This window comes from Drosophila rhopaloa, unplaced genomic scaffold (genome assembly GCF_018152115.1).
Source record: "Drosophila rhopaloa isolate 14029-0021.01 unplaced genomic scaffold, ASM1815211v1 contig_155, whole genome shotgun sequence".
NCBI classification, from domain to species: Eukaryota; Metazoa; Arthropoda; class Insecta; order Diptera; family Drosophilidae; genus Drosophila; species Drosophila rhopaloa.
Window position 1 is genome coordinate 3029958 of NW_025335034.1, and position 21457 is coordinate 3051414.

The window sequence follows — 21457 nt, forward strand, 5'->3', positions numbered from 1 at the left end:
TATCTTAATATTTATTGCTGCTAACTATATTATTTAGATCTATAAACTACTGAGTACCGGCTACATCCCTTCTTTCAGTCATGTTCATAGCTTGCTAACCCATTCCCTATTGCAGGACGCGAATGCGCCGCACCTGAACAGCCCGCCCTCGCAGTCCAGCACCTTGAAGCTGGAGAGTGACCCCGCGGCGGCGGGTGGCGGGGGTGCCGGTGGCGGTGCCCGGGGCGGGAACGGGAACGGCCCCCCACTCCTCTACGACGCCATGCCCACGCTGAGTCGCTACGAGCAGCTGGGCCTGAGCATGGCCAGCTACTCCGCCGGAGCGGCGGGAACAGGGGGCAGCAGCAGCACACTGAGCTCCGCCGGCAGCACTGTGAGCAACGCAATGGCCGCCAACGGAGCCGCTGGGGGAGGGGGCTATGCCGCCCACCTGCACCACACGTTGCCCCACAACCTGGCCCCGCAGCGGGGCCACGATCCGCTCAACCTGGCCGACTACCTGACCACCAGCAGCCTCATAGACTACGGCCTCAACAAGCCGCCCGCCGCGCACATGACGCTGCCCAAGGGCATGGGACTGGGCCTGGGGATGGGCGTGGGTGTGGGCGTGGGCGTGGGCATGGGTCCTGGAGCGGGCCTGGGCATGGGAGTGGGAATGGGATCCGGGATGGCCGCCGGCACGAGCCTGTCGCCGTCGCAGCTCAACACCATCACGCACAAGTCGGCGGCAGGACGCAACCACATCATCACCGATACACTGCCCGGACCCGAGAGCTGCGTCTAAGCACATGGCCTGCGAGCTCATCCCGTCATCCTGGCATCCTGGCATCCTCGCATCCTGGCAACCCGGCATCCAAACAAAAGACTGGCGCACAGCAGTAGCCCAAACACAGCCGAATCAAAGTGACAGCGAACTACTAACTAGTTATGTGAAGTTGCGGTCAAATTAGTGGTAGATAGGGTTTTGGGTAGTGCTTACAAAGTATATTATTTTTAATGGCAATAGTTACTTTATAAGATAACTGATACTTTAGACTAGCAAGAAATAGTCGAAATTAACCGCTTACCGACTTAAGGAATACAAATTTAAATAGTTTATTCTTTTAAATAATAATTGTTAAATCATTTTGAGTTCACTAAAACAAACTTTTTAATTACAATTTAAAAATTAATACGATGATTATTGATTAATAACGGAAACTTTAAAAACAGTAATTAGGTAAAAAAAAAAATGGAAAATTATAAAAAAAATGTTTTAGTAATAAAAGAAATAGGTAATGAACTAGAAAAATGTTTTTTTAAATATACCTTAAACTTATCGGTTGAAAAATAAATCCATGTCTGTTATTTATAATTCTTTTTAAGAGTGTTTATAAGTTGTATGTCTTCAAATTTCGATCATTTTTTTTTGGAAGCCATAAGCAACTACTATTAATTTGACCGCAACTGTATATGGAAACCCTGTTCGGCGACGTCGTTTAGAAGTAATTATTAGACCTAGAGGAGTAGCTAAAGTACGAATATGTATATGTAATGCGTGTGTCTGTGTCTCCGTTCCACTATGGGGAATTTGCCCGATTTTTTGGAATAAATTAATAACTCGCGAACTATGTAACATATTTCAGTGAGGTTTTTTTATAGTGTTCTACATACCTATACACACCTGTTGGAAAAGTTAAAATATATCCACCCCCCCTCCCCCATTTTTAAAAATTTTTTTTAACAAATTTAGAGCTAAATGCTCTTTATTTTCAATTTCAAAAAATCATAGTCGTTTTCTTCTTCATAATTATCAACATCTAGAGACTCGTGTTCGGGTTCATATTCGCATAATAACAATTGAATGACTTCTGTTGGAAGAGCAAACAGCTTATGTTTTCGGACGCGCTTCTTCAAATTCATAGATGAAATGATGGGGTCTGAAGTAACCATGGCTCTCTGAAAAACATCTGTAAAGTTGGAGATTCGACTGTGGGATCAACTAGCTTGCTAACAAAAGTGAATTCGCCATCTTCTTTTTCTCGAAGACCCTTTTGCTTATGCAAAACTTCCAGCAGTGCTGCGTTTTTGATCAAGAGATTGGTTTCTAAAAAATGAAATTACGCGAAAAGTCGCACGAAGCGCACAATGAGACAATATGTTCTGAATTCGCAATTAATGACTCTACAACATGGATATAGACACTCACTGAACAAAGTTAAACATTTTTTTAAAACTCTATTGAAAGTTTAACTTTCTTTCCAAAACCCAAACGAAAACATCACCTGCTACATTTACAAATTGTTAAAATTGGACGCACATATAAAGCAATATATAAGTATTTTTACACAGAACATACCTTGAGAATTGGTAATCTTTTTAAATTTGACTGTCTTACGTCATTTTGTTGCAGAGATAATGATTTGAAAGTGAGCTTCAAAATTAAAGCAAAATGTAAACAAACCATGTGCGCTTGCAACAGCTGACTTTAACAGTTGGTATTTAAATACTAGACTTTTAAGTTAACATTTGCGGTATGTTACCAAACAGCTTGATGTTTTCTTAATGCATTAAATTAAAAAAATAGAAAATCGACATACTTTTAAAAAATACATTTATTCCAAAAAATCGGGCAAATTCCCCATAGTGCGTTCGTTTGTAAATGTTTAAGCTAAGTGTATCCGTAGCTGTACTTGAATACTATATACTTTGACTGGTGTGATTGGAGCCTGCTCCCAGCGCCGAGCATCGAGTTCAGTTGTTAATTTAAGGGGCGCTCCCCACAAGGTGAAACTAATCTTCCAAGCCCTGAACTCACTAAGATGCTTGGAGCAGGGCTTCGCCACAGAACTCGTTGTTAACTCTGTTTGTCCCGGCTAAAATAAGAGGAGCATATCCCTACAAACACATATCCCCTCCTGCCCAAGCCGAAAAAACCAAGCCGCAACTATTTGAACTGCCATCGCAGGCCGAGATCAAAGACAGGCCGACCCGAAAAAAGGAAAAGTTATATTGGACACGTCTTGCGCCATTGCGTGCCCAGTGCTGGTCATTATTTAACTTTTAAACACGCGCCAAAAACAGCAGCAGATTTGAATTTAATGGTCCCAGCTCCGCTCCCCGCTCCCCTCCCCGACCCGCCAGCATCCCACTGCCATTAGCAGTGGCGGCAGCCAACAAGTGAGCAATAAAGAAAAGTTTAGAAAAATATGCGACGGCCATCCCAATCCGAAATCCGAAATCCGACACCCGCAGTCCCCCGACCCCGATAATAAGCTCACGAGCGATTGACTGGGTATAGAGCACAATAAAAGTGGAGGAGCACAAGAACTGGGCACGGATTTGTGCGCACGATAGCGCAAAACGATGACAATAAATGGAAAAGTTTTTAATAAGCTAATAAAATGATTTATGCGGGTCGAGCCGGGATAAAAGGCACGGAGCTGCAGTCGATGGCGATTTGATGAGCCCGATTTTGGTCACTTCCGACACCTTATTAACCTATTAACCAGTTGGACCTGAACACACAACGAATGTATTCTTAAATATTATTTATGGGCCTCTTTCGGGCAGTTCAAATAGGGGCGAGCCTCCTTCGATTATCGTACTGTTCATTGGCAATTGTTATCAAGGCATTAGCATATCAGAAATTCGTATTGAGAGCAACCAGAACATAATGCTAGAGAAACTATATCATAGACAAGGGCTAAGCAACTATAAGTGTTCAAACGTTTGTCATATCAGTTGGGCGATTCTTTTCTATATATGTACGTCTTGAATTTCTAACGAAAACGGTAATGAAAAACAACAAAAAAAATAGTTAAGATAAAATCATCAATAGCGTTTAGTAAAGTCAATGTAATGTCATAATGTTTAAATATAAAAGTTATAGTATTCCAGGCAAACTGATAGAGCAAATCGTAAACTTCCTCCAAGTTTATGCATAGGCAAAGGTCCCCGCTGTAGATATCCAAAAACGAGTGCGAGTAGTGGAAATTTTAAACCCAATCCCAAACCTGTAGCACCACGCCCCTATGTCGAGATCAGCAAATACTATTTTATGGGCCTCAAAGAGGCCAACGTTGTACATACATGCATATAGGCAGCCCCCAAAAAACAGACATATACACATCATTGTAACTAACTACATATGTAAAAATGCTTAAAATATTTGTGATAAAGTAATAACGTTAATAATAAGAAATAAAACGTAAACGTATTAATGAAAATACAATGAGTTTGAATTAAAACAATTTGAATTATTTATTTCACAGATGGGTCAGACTAGGTTTCTTATAAATTGGTTATTTAGTTTTTAAATGTATTTTATTTCGTTTTTATCTTAACCTTTATTTTTGTAAAAAAGCTAACCGTAAAATTATTTATTCAATATTGAACACGTAAATATTTTCTTTTATTTTTTATTTAATCATCAACACAAGTTTAATAAGATTTAAGTATCGACATAAATTTTTGGCGAATATCATAAAGATCATATATATAATTTAATGAATAATTTGTTTAACTTTGTGAAAGTTATCTTATGATTATTATTATTTTCGAAATGGGTAAAAGCAAAACAAAACATTAAATAGGGTTTTCAAACCCTTTTTGTTAAAGTTATATTTTTTTCGAAATAGAAAACGAAAACGTAAAATACAAAAAACAATAGAATCAGAAAAAGTGAATTGAACTGAATTAAAATTTGCATTAGCCCGGATGGAAATCGTTAATTCAACTTTAAAAAAAAGTAGTAACACAAAAAATGTAATTTGGTAAAATAGAATAATGAAGGAACATTATTGATTTTATATAGAAATCGTTTGATTTAGTTCGGTTATTCTTAGCAAAAATAGGGATTTGAAAAAACACAACCACCGACCGTTTTCAACTAAATAATTTAATTTGTAACTTTAGAGTTTGTGATATTTTAAACTTAAATGTTTAACCAGCAGTTCGGATTTAAATTTAAATAAGTGCAGTTCACAATAGTGGACGGCGCCAAACAGTGTTGGCAAGCGTGCGCGGTATCTGGATAAAGCAGTCTCTAAAAAGCACTAACGCGTGGCCAGCATAAACATCTGTTTGTTGGTACTACAAAAATGTAGGAGTATTATTGATGTGCTAACTTGTTTGTTTGCGGGCTTTTTTCGGCGCCCACCCTTGTTATTAGAGTCTGTTGACAGTGCTCATCCATACACAAGTACAAAATTGCCATGGCAACGTGAATTGAATGTGGAAAACAAAAACACGCAGAAGACCTTCGAAGATCGTCGCACGCAATTGCACATTATTGCATCAGAAACGAGTTCCTCGGACCGATTTTAAAAAGTGAGTTAGAGTGCATTGACATGGTTTTGGTTTGGCTGATGAAATCGCTATGCGAATTATGTGTATATGTTTCTGGTGAAATCCCTCCCTCGCCTGGGATTCTCACTTTCTGCCTCTTTGTTTGTTGCTGACTCGTTCGGCAGTTATTCCCCGCAATTCGAACGGAAAAGAGCTTTCAATCAATTTCGAGATATAGCGTCATTCGCAGCTGATCTGATCAAAACAAAAACGTGTGTGTAGAAAATCAGATGTGAAACAAACGCTGCGAAGACAAGACGCGAAAAGCTGACTAAAATACGGGCCAAAAAGGTGTAGGTCTGGTCGACCTGAACATCCGCTTCCTAAAATTGACGGTGCGTTGATTATTTTTTTTTATCGTTTTAATGGTGTGAAACTGAATAATTTTGCAGTACTCATAAATAAATAGTGTTTTTTTGCATATTTACTAGCTTCTAAATTTATATTAAATGCATATTTGTCTAAATTTTAATTTGAAAATAATATTGCCGCTTTGCCATATCCCAAAATGTTTATATGTATTTCCAACTAGTTTTATTTGAAATATATAAATTCTATTACTCTGACTTATTAAAATGGCACAATTTCTACAACCATCAAAAGTGAAATTTTTTTGATGCTGAAAATGTTGAAGTTTAAATGAAGATTAAATTAATGAAGATCTTAAATCTTTACAATTTTTTTTTTAAATAAATATATAATATTATATATATAAAGAAATTTTAATTACAAATGATTTCAATTTTTATTAGAAGCTTGGGAATTGTCTGGCCATATATGAATTAAAATTCACAACTGTATAAAGTGTAAGTGTAAAAAATGTTCTTTAAGAGAATTCAAAACTTTGAAACATCATCAGATAACTATCCAATTTTATGAGTATACAAAGTAAATTAATAAATATTGTTTAAAAAAAATTGCAAGCAATCTTAGAGATACAAAAGTGTAGATAACCAAGTGGAATGTACCACCGTTTACGTGGCTGATTCCCCAAAACGCCCCAGCTGTAGGGTATTGCGAAAGCTTTTCAAATTATTTATGTACTCGGGCCTTTTGGCTTGTGCTTTGGCTCGCTCACTCATTCGTTCGCGGGCACTAAACAAAGCGGAGCAGGTTATAAACAAATCGAAAGGCAGCCAAAAACAGAAAGCACAAGTACTCAGCACCCAGAACCCAGATAGCCGAATAACAAATTCGACCTGGGCAAATGAAAAGCGCAGCCAAAATCGATAATTTGTGCCAGCGTCGCGCGCAAATAGGAACTGTTTTTGCGTTTAATATCACAAATAATTTCAAACCGTTCGGTTCGACCAGTAAGCCGAATCTATAGAATATCTGGTAAGATGGAATATGGAATTTGACGTATTATCTGTTGTCTATCCCCCATTCGTGTGTGTCCAAACAAAGGCAAATGTCGTGGCAAACATAAACAAGCGTTTCAAGGTCGCTGCAAGTCAAAGAGGACGGAAAAAAACAAACGAAGAAAATTTGAGTTTTGTGGATACACATAAGGGAACGGTTGCGGTTAAAAAATAGCAAAGCCAAGATTTATTTAAAAATATATAGTGCTTCTAATCAGCCCACTGATTTGACATAAAATAAAAAAATTATACTTAATGGTAGAATTAAAATTTTGTATGAATGACACAACATAAAATTAAACTCGTATTGGTGGATATATCCACCGGTTTAAACCAAAACATTTTTTTTTTAATAAAATTATCGTTTTTTTGATTTATTAATATTTAAATATTGGAAGACTATTTACGGCATTAAAGTATATTTTCTCCTTTATATCTTAACGCTATTATTTCAGCCACAGCTGTTCAAAAATCGGTTTGTGTATTTCTGTTTGTATTTCAATGTCGCAATTGGCGGAAAATATGTGCTCTCAAAAAAAAGCGTTTCTTTGTTTAGGATAAAATTAATTTCATTAACCCTCTCGTTTAGAAATACATACTTAATTAAAATGTTCAATTCCAGCCACACAGTATGGAGTCATTCCTGAGTCTCTTCGATCCCAACCAGGACGACGGCTTCGAAGAGGAGCCGGAGCTAAATGGCAACAGCAGCGGAGGCGGTAGCAGCAGCAGCGACTATGAGACGGATGCCAATGCCAACGAGTGCAGCCTGAGCCATCTAGGCGGTGGAATGCCCACCGAGCGGGGCAATCTGATCTTCGACTTCGAGCAGGGAATGCTACCGCCGGAGCCGCAGCTTGGCAATGTCGAGTACAAGCTGAAGCTGGTGAACCCGTCGAAGCAGCGATTCGAGCACCTGGTGACCCAAATGAAGTGGCGGCTCCGGGAGGGAAACGGAGAGGCCATCTACGAAATAGGCGTATCCGATGCCGGCTATCTGCAGGGACTCAGTGACAAGGACATGAATGCGTCGCTCACGACCCTCAAGCAGATGGCCCACAGCCTAGGAGCCAGTACCTCGGTGCTTCGACGGAAAACCATCGCCTCACGACGGGCCGTGGCCGAGGTCTTGGTCCGGAAGATCCCCGACGACCAACACAACATCGAGGTGCGGGTGGCGGTGCTCGGAGGAGCTGATGCCGGCAAGTCCACGCTGCTGGGCGTACTCACACAGGATGAGCTGGACAACGGACACGGCCGTGCCCGGCTCAACATGTTCCGGCATATGCACGAGATTCAATCGGGTAAGATCTAATCAGAAGTTTTAATAGTAAAACATTGACCCAATATTTCTCGGTCAATAGAATATTCAAATATCACGCATCAACTCTTATTCGATCCAACCTATTGCCAAAATACATGTAAAAAAGTATTTAATTTAACATGATAAAAAGTTTAATTCACAGGGCAATGAAATCCATTTATGCATCCAATAAAAACGTAATAATTAAAAATATTAAGTCTGGAGCCGTAACAAAATATATTATTCTATAAACCGACTGAAGATGTATAACATATGTTGGTTTATATGAGCATATATTTTTAAAACAATGCGTTTGTTTTTATAAAATTAAAATTTATAAAAAATTATATATCTCGGAGTAAACCCATTATGTACATACATAAAAAAAACGAATTAATATATTATTTTAAATAATTTTCCGATTACATCTATGGCAGCTATTTAATATTTCGCAAATGAAATAAGACTTTCGGAAATGTTTTATCAAGATACATTTTTTTCATTACAAATCCTAATCATCTTTCCTGATTCTTTTCAGGCCGCACCTCTTGCATCTCACACGAGACCTTGGGCTTCGATGCTCTGGGAAATGTGGTCAACTACAAGTACAATGAGATGATGACGGCAGAGGAGATCAGTGACCGGTCCAGTAAGCTTGTGACCTTCATGGATTTGGCCGGGCACCGGCGCTACATGCGCACCACTGTGCAGGCGCTGAGTGGCTACTCGCCCCATTACGCCATGCTGGTGGTATCGGCGGGCAGCGGCTGCAACGACACCACCGAGGAGCATTTGGCCATTGTCCGGGCACTGGACATGCCGTTTTTCGTACTAGTCACCAAAACGGACATCACATCGCCGGATGCCACGGTGCAGGAGTTGTGCAACCTGCTCACCACCATCGGCTGCCGGAAGGTTCCCTTCGTGGTGACCAACACAGATGAGGCTATTTCCGCCGGATCAAACCAGATCTCCGAGAACATCGTGCCCATTTTCTGCGTGTCGAATGTCACGGGCACTGGCCTGAATTTAGTCACTAAGTTTCTCTACGTCCTGTCGCCGGGCATCAGCAATGCCGAAAAGGATCGCCTCGAGCAGGAGTCCTGCGAGTTCCAGGTGGACGAAATCTTCAGGGTCTCTGACGTCGGTCCAGTGGTGGGTGGTCTTCTGGTCCAGGGCGTGCTTACCGAGAACATGCCCATGAAGATTGGCCCGCTGCCGGATGGAAGCTTCCATCCCGTGAACGTTAATACCATTCACCGAAATAAAGCGCCCTGCCGGGTTGTTCGAGCTGGTCAAAGTGCCTCGCTGTCGTTTGCCTTGGATCAGGATCTGCCCACGCTGCGAAGTGGCATGGTGCTCCTGGGTGATGTTGGAAACAGTCTGGATGAGCCCTTCGGAACTTATTTCTTTCAGGTAAGTTGACATATTAACTTAATGGAAATATTTGTAACAGTATTAGAATTATTGGTGGCATTATAAATAAAATTTAGCATTTTTTCGGTAGTTTAGCATTAATTATATCTCAAATAGCCTTTAGAGGAAAAAAAAAATTTTTTTAATCCTACAATTTTTTCTTACTAATATATTTTCCGATGCCAGAATGAGCATAAGGTAATACCAAAGACCAATATAATCTTTATATTGGTCTTTGTTAATACCTCAATTAACTTCTTTCAAAACTGAATCTATAAAAAAATATGGTAAATATTGAACTTTTTAAGAATATGATTTAGGTTATTTTGAAAGTTTTTCAATATTTTTAAAAATTTTTAATACATCAAAATTAATTAATTTCTCCGTTTTTTTTGCAGGCCAAAGTATCCGTTCTGTTCCACGCCACGGCTATCTACGTCGGCTTCCAAACCACGGTGCACATTGGAAGCATTCGCCAGACGGCGGTTATCCGAGGAATCATGGGCGGTGAGCGACTGGGCACCAACGATTGTGCTTCGGTGATGTTCGAGTTCGTCGGCCACCCGGAGTACGTGCGTCCTGGGATGCGCATTCTGTTCCGCGAGGGCACCAGCAAAGGCATCGGAGTTGTCACGCAGGTGTTCCCCGTTAACAAGACCGGTGTAAAGTAGAGAAACCCCGGCCGCAAGCTGGCTAGCTGGATAGTTCCAATGACATAACTTTATATCTCAAACACAGATGACATGTACATATACTTAATTAGCGGTTAGAGAGAGGCGTTAAATCCTAGGCAGATCTTCTGTACATTTAGTTTCGGGTTCTGTGATTTTTCGTTTAAGATCGGCTCACAATCGGAAATTGTGTGTTATCCTCCTTAATTACTCTTACTTCATTAAAAGGCGACACCAAAATACAATATTAATTGGAATTAATGGTTGAGAGGATGTATGTGTTGGAGTCAGTGGAAGGACCAACCTGACCGTAAGAGATTGAGGAATAGTGGAACGGGGGGTTTAGTCTAATCCACAAATTTACTAAAGAAACACAGAAGCTTGCATAACAATTGGTTTATTCCCTTTTACTGCTTTGTTGCTCATATTGACTACTGCTCCTGTTATCACTTGTTGCTGGGACACTGGCACCACCTTCGATCTCCTGAGCTTTGGCGGGCACTTCGGATGTGAACCGGAAGAGCACGGGCACCTCTCCTATGGAGCGATTTCCGTTGGCCTCCAGAAGGCGAATCCACGAGAGAAGGGAGTCCTTGGTGGAGGTGCCTGTGGCACAGATGGCCAATATGGTGCCATCGTCCTGCTGATGGACAGATCGCAATTTTCCCACCTGGTTGTGCCTTCTTGGTGGAGCGCGACCGAAGAAGGGCACCTCAATGTGAGAGACGTCGTCCTCGTCCAGCTGCCGCTCATCCAACTGAGACAGGAACTGGGGGTCCGGATCGGCGCGCAGGGTGAAGTAGTTGATCCGACGATTCCTTAGCCATATGTGGAAGGGTCCCTCAATGTACAGGGCCTTCTGGCGGGAGTGTTCCCTCAGCAGTTTTTCCTGCTCGGGACTCATCCCGCTGACGATCCACGTCTGGTCGATGGCATCCTTTAGCTCGCTGGTCTCGAACACCGTGATCTTGGATCGCAGGTCAACTGTGCACATGCGTTCCAGCGCCAGCTTGGCCATTTCCAGGGTATCATCCGGGACAGGATCTGGCAGAGGCCACGGTGACAAGTTCTTGAACTTGGGCATCCAATACATCATACGCCAGTACTTGCGGAGTGGGTGTCCCTGTCTTCCAAAGACATTCAACAGCATCGCCTCCATCTCGTGATCCGGCATTACCCCGAAATCCTCCATCTGCTCCAGGAGGTCAATGATGCACTGCTGCTGCTTGGGATAGTGCATGAACTCGGCCTGGAACAGATTGGTGGGTATGAACTTGCCCTTGGGCATCACATTGATTAAAGCCTTGTAGACTTCCAGATCTCGTTCCACCCCGAAATCCGCCATGTTCTTGAGCGCCGCGTAGATGAATTCCACATGATTGCGTCGGTGGACATCGCGCTCCTGGAAGATATCTACCATGGTCAGGTAGGTGTCTTTCGTTCTGTCCTGCGCGGCTGCAAAGGGATTTCTTACAGCCGGCAGGTTTTTGGTGCCGGGTTTCTGAGCTCTGGGATTGGGATTGGAGTTCTGGTTCTGCTTGGGATTCCCCTCATCCGTGGAGTAGCATCGGAGGCGGCTGGCCAGTGCCTGGCGTCCATTGCTGTGTAGTCGCAGCAAGCATTGCACGCGCCGCAGCATTTCTTATTTATGAATTTTGGTTTAAAGAATTTTGTAAATACGATTACAAAACATTGCACAAGTCTGTGGCTCAGCGGAACTAGTTCACGTTTTGCAACACTACTGCTTGAACATATGTTTCAGTGGTACTGGCTGAGTACCTTGCTATCTGCCCAATTTAGCTATTTAATGATGCGCGAATTTGATTAATATCTTGCAAACTTAAAACTTTCATTTATCTTGATATTATAAAAAATGAATAAGGTAATTTGAGAATAATCAAACAAAATAAATTCAAATAAAGTTCATATAGATTATCAAGTCGTTACAGAACATTAATTAATTGTCTTCCAGAAAATCAGCTGGTTGCTTATAGCCAGCCAGCACTCGTGGTCGGATTGCTCAACACTGGCTCACTCCTCAGTGTATCCTTTGTTCTGCTTTTTTGTTGTTATTTCACCGTTTTCTGCATTATCCTTATTCGCATAGTTTTTGGTTGTTTTTGTGTTGTTTTAGTTAGTTCCGAACCCTGAGTTATTAGCACGGGTGCACACTCCCAGGAAAATGCAGTCCAACAAGTGGAAGTCCGCGGATAAAGCCTGATTACCAGGCAGTATCTATAATAGAAGCAAAACAATAGAATCTGGCACCGTCCCAAGGAGCACCCACCAGCCCAAGGTTAATCGAGACTTTTCCAGCCGCCAAAGATGAACTGAAAACGAAACTCAAGGAGAGGTTGTTCATCACTATGCGAAGAGACTAAAGTGGATTGCGCTACTTTATTTGACTGAAATGCTGTGCTTCGACTCAGAGAGGATGAACTGGTACTACCATGTCCTGGCCAGGCGTCCCTACCTGGTGGTCGTCTCCATAGCCGTATACTGCATGGCCTGCATCATCGTGGCCCTCATACTGAACAAGCTGCCCGACTTCAGCGATCCCACCTTGGTACGTATGTAGATATGTACATATGTATGCAAAGTATTAGTTGCAGTAACAATAGTAATAGTTAATTACTAAAGTTAGGAATATACTCGTTTAATGAATGACTTCTAAAACTAAATCAGTTAAATCATCAATATTAAAGTTAAAGGTTTCCATAACTCAAACTTAAATCCACTTTCTTCCAACATAAAATTTTAGTTAAATTTGTCTAGAATAATATGCATTTTACAAGTACTCTTAAATTTTTAAGCCAAACCCGCCCAAAATTTCAAAAAGCTATATTTTAATTGTTATCGAATAGTAACATCATATCTAAACTTTGAACAAAATTTATATCCAATCCAAATTTATTGTATATAATCCGTTGTGAACTTATTGCCAATAAAACTAGTACCTATTCAAAATTGGAATGACAGAGCTTTGCGCCAGTAATCTCAAAGAACTTAACTTAACAGCAGTTAACAGAGTTATTTAGCTCACAAACATTTTTATTTCTAATAGCCCAGCTTCTTAATTTACACAATAAAAGGGCTTATTGGGATCACAATTTTACATGATCACATGATCTTAATCTTTATATTATTTTTCAGATATAAATGAATAAAATTTTAATTTAAACATACCCACCTCCATTTCAGGGCTTCGAAACCCGCGGTACCAAGATAGGCCAACGCCTGACAGCTTGGTACAACCTGATGCAGGAGACCGACCACCATGGAGTGCTCTTCTCGAATCCTTCGGATCTATGGGAAAAGAGGCGCGTGGAACAGGGCTATGTTGAGACCCGGCTGCACCCGAATCACAGGCGACGCAAGAACAAGCATAGAAACCGAAACAAAAACAAGCGACGTAAGGAACAAAATCAGAGCAATCACGAACATCACGATGTGGCCCAGAAGATGATGCAGTTTAAGAAGCGACTGAAGGCTACGAGTGCTCCATCCGCAAATCTCGCTGTCGACACCTGGATGGGTGACAGCGGAGTGTTTCGTGACTACGAGATCACAAACGACAGCGCTTCCTCCTCTTTGGAACCCACCCGACGCACCGAGCAGATCGAGTATGGGCACAACACCACCTCAGTGGATGAGGACGAGCATCGGGAGAGGGTGCAGACCAAAAAGAGCACTTGGCGGCTTCTGAAACAAGCCGCCACCCTGCCTACCGACGGTTGGGCGGACGCACATCGTCGCCAGCCCATCGAAGGCTTCTTTTGCGACTCATCGCCACGAAAGGAGTACTCCCATTTTGTGGTTCAGCGGATTGGGCCCAACGCCACCGATTCGTTGTTCGACTTGAACGGCCTGCTGGCAATGTGCCAGCTGCAAGACCAGATCACCGAGGTGCCCAGCTACCGGGCATTCTGCGAGCCCGAAATGCTCACCACCGAATGCTGCAGGCCGTGGTCGCTGCCCAACTACGCAGCCATGCTGGCCAACAAAAGTTCCTGCTTCGACCTCACTGCAGAGGATGTTACTTCGTTGCAGATGCTGCTCTCCGGTTGCTACGAGTACTTCCACGACCTAAAGATGGACAACCACTGCAATGAAATACCGCACTGTCGTGCTCCTGAGGAGTGCAAGCGGTTAAATATTGTCTTTAACGTCCTGAATTTCCTCACGGACTTTAGCTTCATCAAGACCAATGTGAGTTGAGTAAAACTAAAAGTCTACCGATTTTTAATATAATATTGATCTGTTTTTTTAAAGCTTTTTGAATTATATCATGCAATATTTCTTTATTCTAGGACACCAACGTTTATTTGAAATACGCCATGATATTTGTGCCGGTGGCGCAATCTAATCGCTTGCTGCCGCTGTTTCACGAATGGGAAGAAGTGTAAGTACGGACCCCTACTTAGTACTTTCGATTTTGATACCGATCGATAGGCGCCAATGGCATTATGCCATTCTTAGCCTTCATTAAAGCTGGGACGCATATAGTGTCGAAATAAGTCGTCATATTGTACTTAGTAAACAATTTGCGCAAATCTTTGGCGACCCTATCTAGATTTGGGTCCTTTAGCATACGTTCCGGATATAGGGAGCTCTTGAATGGCTCCCTTTCCTGCAAGCGATTGTAGAAGCACCCATAAGTGGTCAGATAGTCCCCATCTTCGGAATCAAAGCGTTTTATGTTCCTAACGCGCCGCCGACTCACAAAAGAAACGAAGTCATCCCTCGAGTAGTCGTGCATATAAACCGTCTTGCGAAGGTCCCTAACAAAGTCCTTAAGAATTTGGAAATCCACGGGCGGAAATAGGAATAACAGTTTGTAGATCTCCTCGTTGCACCATTTGTTTCTCTTAATGAACTGTGCGTAGTCCTCACGCCAGTCCATAGATTTGGGCCATGTCTTCGTTTTATTTTCTATACCGGAAACCTTCAGATTCGCCCAATTGTGGCCAGTTATAAGCGAGGGGTCTTCTTGAGCTTTTCTGATAGAAGGAATGTGAACAGCCTTTCCGGTATGGTTCACGTAGTCCGCTCTACTGGTGGTTATGAGCGTCCTGGTCCTTGGCATCTCCATTTTAATTAAATCCTTTTCTCGCTGCACTGAATCCATTTTTTTTATCATTTTTTTATATTGTTTTTTTTTTGTGTTTTCTATTTAGTAATAAACTTCTGACTGATTTTGCAGGGAGCTTAGCAACGAGCTTGTGGAAGTGATTGCGATGGACCTGGGCCTTGAGAACGAGCTATTTAACGAGCTATTGCTAACAGATGTTTGGCTGGTTTCCTTGGGAGGAGCCTTCGTGATGGCCAGCGTTTGGTTGTACACGGGATCGGCATTCATCACATTGATGTCCTGTATCGCCATCTGCTTCTCGTTGGGACTAGCGTACTTTTTCTATGCCATCGTCCTGGAGTTCGAGTTTTTCCCCTACATGAACCTTCTGGCCGTTGTGGTGATAATTGGCATTGGAGCAGACGATGTTTTTTTATTTCTAAAAATCTGGCAATGTGTGCTGGCCGAGAGGTTCAGCAACCGCTGCACCTTGACCACTCAGTCCCAGAGTGGGCTTCCAACGCCCCTGGAGCTCAGCGATCACACCGAGTCGTTGGAGAACATCATGGCGCTGACCATGCGACACGCTGCTGCCTCCATGTTCGTTACATCGCTCACCACCGCCGGCGCATTTTACGCCTCCTACAGCAGCTCCATAACGGCTATTAAGTGCTTTGGGTACGTTGATATTTTTTACTAAATATTAAAATTATTTCTAAAAGATAGACCATTTAAATAAAAAATCCATTTGCTTTGAATCTTTTTAGAATCTTTGCGGGAACCGTCGTGGTGACCAACTATTTGCTCATGATCACCTGGCTTCCTGCTTCGGTCTCCATCATGGAAAGGCTCTTTGCCACCAGGATATCCTGCCACCATCCGACGTCCCAGAAACTGATCCACGCCTGCAAGAAGTCAATTAACAGATTTTGTCAGATGTTTGAGGGGTGCATAACGCACGGCATCATGAACTACGCCTATCTGTGGCTGCTGATATTTGGTGCTCTAGGCGTGTCCAGTGCCGTCATTGTGTTCTGGTATCCAGGACTCCAGTTGCCGGAGAAATCACACTTTCAGCTCTTTGTCTCAAAGCATCCCTTCGAGAGGTATTCTAGTCTTAAGCAGCAGTTCTGGTTTGAGAAGCCGTTGCAGGCGTACGAGAACTTCAAGATGCACATGCATTTTGTCTGGGGCATTCAGGCAGTTGACGATGGCGACTACACGAACCCCAACTCCTACGGCAACCTACACTATGACAATAATTTTAATGCATCCAGCAGGCCAGCGCAACTCTGGATCCTCGACTTTTGCCAGAGTGTGCGCCAGCAACCCTTTTACAAAGAGACTCTGGGCATGCTTTTGCCCAATTGTTTCATTGAAAATCTCATCGATTATATGAAGCGCAGGTGAGCAAATAATCCTATTAGTGTTTTTTCTATAAATAAATGTACACTAAGATAAATGTGCAACGCAGCAGATTTGGGTCCTCAAAAATAATTTGTTGGCTCTTACTGATCTTTTGTTATCTATTATTAATGTATGTTAGTTTTGTGTAATAGTTCTAGACATTATTTTTAATCCAATATATATTTAAATTTTTACCATTACTTCTAAGACACATTTAGATTAAGTTGAAAACAATGACATTTTGTGAGTTTCAGATGCATCGATGATATGGACATTACCCGGAAAGATCGTTCGCCATGCTGCGATGCCCAGTTCCCCTTTGATCCTCATGTTTTTGAGTATTGCTTGCCACAGAGCATATCCAACATGTATGACACCACATTTTTTCGGCCTGGCGTGGCCGGGCCCAAGTTTGCTGATGCCCCTCGACTGGACACAGAGGATTACCTGGGTGGAAATGATAGTGCAGAGTTCAGCACTAACGGATCAAGTTCACCGCTCTTGGTTAAAGCCATAGTCATCGAGTTCGAGTCCAATGTGGCCTACACTACTATCTACGCAAATATTAAACAGTTTTACGAGTCTGTTGAAAACTGGTTTCAACAGCAGTTGACCACGGCACCTCCGGAACTGCAAGGTGGATGGTTCACCAGCGACCTGAAATTCTACAATGTGCAGGACACACTTTCACATGACACCTTGGTTGCCATTTGTCTGGCCATGGCTGCATCGCTTGTCGTACTGCTATGCTTTACTGTCAACATCTTGATTTCCATCTACGCGGTATTAACCGTATCTCTGAGCATTTTTAACACTGTTGCGGTGCTCATCCTGCTTGGCTGGCAACTTAACATTTTGGAAAGCATTGCAGTGAGCACGGCCATCGGACTGGCTGTGGACTTCAGTCTGCACTACGGCATCCACTACCGGATGTCCCCGGTCAAGGAGAGATTGGCAGCCACACAGTTTGTACTATCCCGGATCATTGGACCCACGGTGATGGCGGCCACCACGACGGGTCTGGCAGGCGGCATCATGATGGCATCCAATATTTTACCCTATATACAGATCGGCGTCTTTCTGGTCGTGGTCATGATCGTAAGCTGGCTATACGCAACTTTTTTCCTGATGAGTCTGCTGCGCATTGCCGGTCCGCAGCACGGTTTTCTGGAGCTTAAGTGGCCGTTGTGGAACAAGCGGAACAGTGCCAGTAGCAAGTTCTATGAGAGGTAAGGAATTTTGATTGTAATGGGCCTGTTGGTAATAATTAGCATAAACAGATTATTTTTAAATTGGCTCCAGAAAAGAATAGTTCGAATCATCTGAAAGGTTTAAAAGGAATATAAATCAGTACTAATTTCATTAAAAATGTACTTTGGAACTTTAATTTCGGATATTGTGCTTTAACTCATCAATTATTTGATTAAAATATTTTTCATTTTTATTTCTCCGCAGGAAACCCAGTCAGGTGATAGCCAGCGAGCAGCTGTTGACCCCCACCAGCTCGGCCATCGTGGAACTGGCCAATTCTGAGACGCACGAGCTGGAGTCCCTGAACTCCAACAGTCTGATTAAAACTATTTCGGGCACCGAAAGCGCTCACGGCCTATCCTCGCTGCCGAGGGACTTTGAGCACTCGTTCCAGACGCTGCGCGAGTGCAAATATCAAACGTATCCGTCTACATCCAATTGAGTTAGTTACTATTGCCGGCCAACCCGCGTTGTTGTTGCCAGGGAGAATCAGGCAACTGCATTTTTATACAGGGTACGACGGCTCTGAAGCCGGCCCGAGATCATTTATATATACATATACAAACCGTGTGTCGGCATATTTAGTTTTAAAATATGCAGGCCGAGGCATATGTACGTTGTGTGAGTTCTACATTGATATACTCTAGATATATGTGTAACTGTACTTGGTAGATTTAAGCAAAGCGAAATCTTGTAAACTCTCCTTAGTGTGCTATTTCCACAAGACTTCAGACGGCTGCAATATGCTTTTATTATTTTTGTTATTGCACGTTTGATGCTCCAGCCAAGTGAATACAATTTGTAAACTGAAGCAATTAGCGGAAGTACTGGGTACGTCTTTGTCGGTAGGACTGTACGATGACGGTATTATTAGTTTTTAGCCAAACGTTTCAGCGCTGTTTATGTACTTAACTGTAATCAAAACTATTTATACTCTGGATTTTTATTAGATGTTAAGTTGGGCCGCATTGTTGGCGCCAGCAAGATGTAGTTACTTTATATGATAGTTATGTGAGCGGAGATATGTGTTGTCTATCCTAGTTGTATGCGTTCAAAACAAAAACTCAAAACAAACATACACACACTCACGTTTGTAATAACCATGTAACTGTGATACATAAGGTGAGAAACTTAAAGAAATCGATGTTTATACAGACGTAGTGTTATAACCTAAACCATGACGTATTGTAATTACCTGCAACTAAAAGGCCCTGTACTTCCTTCATTGAACTTGTGTGTTGAAGTGATTTAATAAATGTTACTTGTAAACCACTTTAAACGTACTCCAAAGAAAATTTTTGCTATTGAAAATTAGAGCTATTTATTTACGCTTCATGGAAATACTAAAAATAAATGAGTGATTATGGGCATCAAAAATTTCCATATTGGTAACATCTTCATTTATTTTCTCTCTAAATACCACAAGCTTAGCTTTCTTTATTTACATAAATCCGGATTTGTGTGGTTTTCACTTTCCATCCTGATACCCATAATACATATAACTCGCTTTAGAGTTCTTAAATTGTCCAATTCCGTTAAAGTATCATCTAAATTGGTTCACCGATTGGTTTGATGGTCAGCTCATGGATCTGCACATTGGGAGGCGTCTGGATACAATAGGAAACTGCATCGGCAACATCCTCGGGACGCAACATTGGAAGGTTTAACATCGTCTTGATTTTTTCATCAATGAACTCGGTGTCGACTCGTCCGGGACTGATGCTCTACAAAAAGAGGTAATTAAATTAAGCGTAATTAAAAATTTCGTCAAAACAATGTAGTTTTTTTTTACTAGCTTAAAAGTATTGCTATTAGGTTAGTGTTTAATTTCAGAAAACGGATACATTTCCATTAAATAGTAATAAGTAAAGTCAACAAATAAAAAAAAGTCGAAAGACCCATCTTTAAGACATTGGCGAATACCTGTCCAGTAAGAAATAGGAGGTCTTCTTAATAGACGTGAGCAATGAGTTTAATCTAAAACAATATAATTATTACTTAAATAAAATAAAATAAAATAAATAATACTCTGGTAAATTTAAATAATTTAAATGGTAAATTTAAATAATGTAAATGGTAAATTTAAATAATTAAAAGAAAATAAGCAAATCTCTTCCACTCAAAATGCCTACCGAAGATAAATTTAAATTCGGTTGAAATTTTGTTGGCTAACCGCCCCAACTTGTCGCGATTGAATCCTTTTTAAAGTTTTGTTACGATCCACCGTGGCCCACGTGGCCCAAATTGCCTTTTTATTATTAATATTTGTTGATTGTTTAATTTTTGTAATTAGAATCGGTTTAGTAACTTTTTAAATAATGTTTCCGTAATTAAAGTCTTGCATCATTGCTCGCATATTCGACAATGAAGCGACTAATCCTAAAAGACTTTTACATAATATCCGAATTATTAAGTATATAGGTATTAACCAGGGATAGTAACAGTTACATGTCCTTATTAGATGTAATTTTTTTAAATTTTTTTCCAAATTAAGTATAATTGGTTTTTAAGTCTTCTATTTTAATTGTTAAAAACCCGTTTTCAAATTTTTCGCTGAGACCCCATAAAATAAAATCAAAAAACATTATTTCCTTACAATTAATTGAAGTTATTTTTAAGAAAGAAATAAAAGTTTTAGATAAGTGTTTATATTTTTTTGAGAAATAAAATACAAGTCAACCAATAACTGTAATGTCATGCAAGCATATTTCTGCCTTCTTAGGAATTATTTATTCATTTTATATTAAGGACTCTTTAAAATTAATTCACTTATATTTTTGGTCCCTGGTACTAAATGAACACCAAAGAATAAAAATTTAGTTTTAGAATAAGATACACAAGATACACCTCTAATAAAACATTGAATGGATGGCCGATCTGCGATATTACGTGCATCTTAAAGAACGTGCTCTAAACTTACGGTAATCTTTGTCTGTGTCTTCTTCTGCTGAAACTCCTGACGCAGCACCTCCACCATAGCGGTGACAGCGAACTTGGGTGGAGCATACATCTTGTAGCCAAATCCCGGTATGTGGGGAATTTTGTGGCCCACAACGCTGTTAATGACCACCACATGGCCGTCGGTCACATTGCGCTTCTGCTGCGATTTGAAAGCCTCTCGGGCGCACCAGACGAATCCCAGGACGTTAGTGTCCAGAACGGAACGCACGTCAGCACTGTTGCCGGCATCCGTAAGCAGGGAGCCGGTGAAAACTCCCGCACTATTCACCAAAACGTCTGCTCCTCCGAGGGTCTCTTCCACCCAGGCGAAAGCGTCAACCACCTGCTGCTCCTCACTGACGTCACACTTGTGGCCATGAAAGCGAACCTGTTGATCCGCCGGCAGGGATTCTTTCAGCTGCTCCATACGCTCCTGCCGACGGTCCAATCCTACGACAACCATGCCCTTGGCCACTAGGTCCTTGCAGCAGGCCGAGCCGATGCCAGAACTGGCGCCTGTAACAACAGCAACGCGGTTCAACCAACGATCCATTTCAGCCAATATGGTATAAATTTCCGCGCAAGACTTTCGGGTTGGAAAATTACGCGATGACTGAACTTTTTCTCTCAGATGTTGATTGCCAGCAGTAGTTTATTTTGCACTAAGAGCTTTCGCTCAAAAGAGTATAATTTTTAAGAGAGTGGGTTG

General features: G+C 41.6%; 6 protein-coding genes across 8 annotated transcripts in view; 3 read left to right on the forward strand and 3 right to left on the reverse strand.

Annotated features, from left to right (window-relative positions):
• Nucleotides 1-2395, forward strand: part of LOC108040542 — a 112399-nt gene extending 110004 nt beyond the window's left edge. The window contains exon 18 of the mRNA XM_044457025.1: nucleotides 116-2395. Coding sequence (XP_044312960.1) covers nucleotides 116-784 — 669 coding nt within the window. The 3' untranslated portion in view covers nucleotides 785-2395. The remainder of the gene's footprint in view (nucleotides 1-115) is intronic.
• Nucleotides 2396-5068: 2673 nt separating this feature from the next.
• Nucleotides 5069-10324, forward strand: LOC108037739 (GTP-binding protein 2). Of its 3 annotated transcripts, none has more exons than XM_044457152.1 (4): nucleotides 5069-5310; nucleotides 7312-7993; nucleotides 8531-9408; nucleotides 9807-10324. In XM_044457152.1, the coding sequence occupies exons 2-4, from the start codon at nucleotides 7321-7323 to the stop codon at nucleotides 10077-10079; spliced, it is 1824 nt and encodes a 607-aa protein (XP_044313087.1). In that variant the 5' UTR covers nucleotides 5069-5310; nucleotides 7312-7320; the 3' UTR covers nucleotides 10080-10324. The 3 variants fall into 3 exon arrangements, with proteins under 3 accessions (XP_044313087.1, XP_044313089.1, XP_044313088.1); XM_044457154.1 differs by lacking the exon at nucleotides 5069-5310 and adding an exon at nucleotides 5386-5663; XM_044457153.1 differs by lacking the exon at nucleotides 5069-5310 and adding an exon at nucleotides 6425-6666.
• Nucleotides 10325-10460: 136 nt separating this feature from the next.
• LOC108037741 (evolutionarily conserved signaling intermediate in Toll pathway, mitochondrial) lies at nucleotides 10461-11796 on the reverse strand. Its single transcript, XM_017114391.2, has one exon. The coding sequence runs from the start codon at nucleotides 11716-11718 to the stop codon at nucleotides 10477-10479; it is 1242 nt and encodes a 413-aa protein (XP_016969880.1). The 5' UTR covers nucleotides 11719-11796; the 3' UTR covers nucleotides 10461-10476.
• A 290-nt stretch (nucleotides 11797-12086) lies between these two features.
• On the forward strand, nucleotides 12087-19091 carry LOC108037736 (protein dispatched). Its single transcript, XM_017114387.2, has 7 exons — nucleotides 12087-12645; nucleotides 13281-14288; nucleotides 14390-14481; nucleotides 15283-15828; nucleotides 15918-16556; nucleotides 16812-17786; nucleotides 18013-19091. Exons 1-7 carry the CDS (start codon nucleotides 12490-12492, stop codon nucleotides 18248-18250), a joined length of 3654 nt encoding a protein of 1217 aa, XP_016969876.2. The 5' UTR covers nucleotides 12087-12489; the 3' UTR covers nucleotides 18251-19091.
• Nucleotides 14488-15235, reverse strand: LOC108037738. Its single transcript, XM_017114389.2, has one exon. It carries the CDS (start codon nucleotides 15217-15219, stop codon nucleotides 14500-14502), a length of 720 nt encoding a protein of 239 aa, XP_016969878.2. The 5' UTR covers nucleotides 15220-15235; the 3' UTR covers nucleotides 14488-14499.
• A 100-nt stretch (nucleotides 19092-19191) lies between the features above and the next one.
• LOC108049163 (farnesol dehydrogenase-like) lies at nucleotides 19192-21343 on the reverse strand. Its single transcript, XM_017130262.2, has 2 exons — nucleotides 20729-21343; nucleotides 19192-19532 (listed from the first exon to the last, which is right to left on the reverse strand). The coding sequence occupies exons 1-2, from the start codon at nucleotides 21299-21301 to the stop codon at nucleotides 19356-19358; spliced, it is 750 nt and encodes a 249-aa protein (XP_016985751.2). The 5' UTR covers nucleotides 21302-21343; the 3' UTR covers nucleotides 19192-19355.
• Between the last annotated feature and the right edge of the window lie 114 nt (nucleotides 21344-21457).

Bases quoted from the DNA above. Each gene is read 5' to 3' on its own strand.
- LOC108037739 (XM_044457152.1), top strand. From the start codon at position 7,321: ATGGAGTCATTCCTGAGTCTCTTCGATCCCAACCAGGACGACGGCTTC. The intron at 7,994-8,530 runs GTAAGATCTAAT...GATTCTTTTCAG, and splicing joins TATGCACGAGATTCAATCGG to GCCGCACCTCTTGCATCTCA. The intron at 9,409-9,806 runs GTAAGTTGACAT...TTTTTTTTGCAG, and splicing joins TCGGAACTTATTTCTTTCAG to GCCAAAGTATCCGTTCTGTT.
- LOC108037741 (XM_017114391.2), bottom strand. From the start codon at position 11,718: ATGCTGCGGCGCGTGCAATGCTTGCTGCGACTACACAGCAATGGACGC.
- LOC108037736 (XM_017114387.2), top strand. From the start codon at position 12,490: ATGCTGTGCTTCGACTCAGAGAGGATGAACTGGTACTACCATGTCCTG. The intron at 12,646-13,280 runs GTACGTATGTAG...CCTCCATTTCAG, and splicing joins ACTTCAGCGATCCCACCTTG to GGCTTCGAAACCCGCGGTAC. The intron at 16,557-16,811 runs GTGAGCAAATAA...TGTGAGTTTCAG, and splicing joins ATCGATTATATGAAGCGCAG to ATGCATCGATGATATGGACA.
- LOC108037738 (XM_017114389.2), bottom strand. From the start codon at position 15,219: ATGATAAAAAAAATGGATTCAGTGCAGCGAGAAAAGGATTTAATTAAA.
- LOC108049163 (XM_017130262.2), bottom strand. From the start codon at position 21,301: ATGGATCGTTGGTTGAACCGCGTTGCTGTTGTTACAGGCGCCAGTTCT. The intron at 19,533-20,728 runs GTAAGTTTAGAG...CTCTTTTTGTAG, and splicing joins AGACACAGACAAAGATTACC to AGCATCAGTCCCGGACGAGT.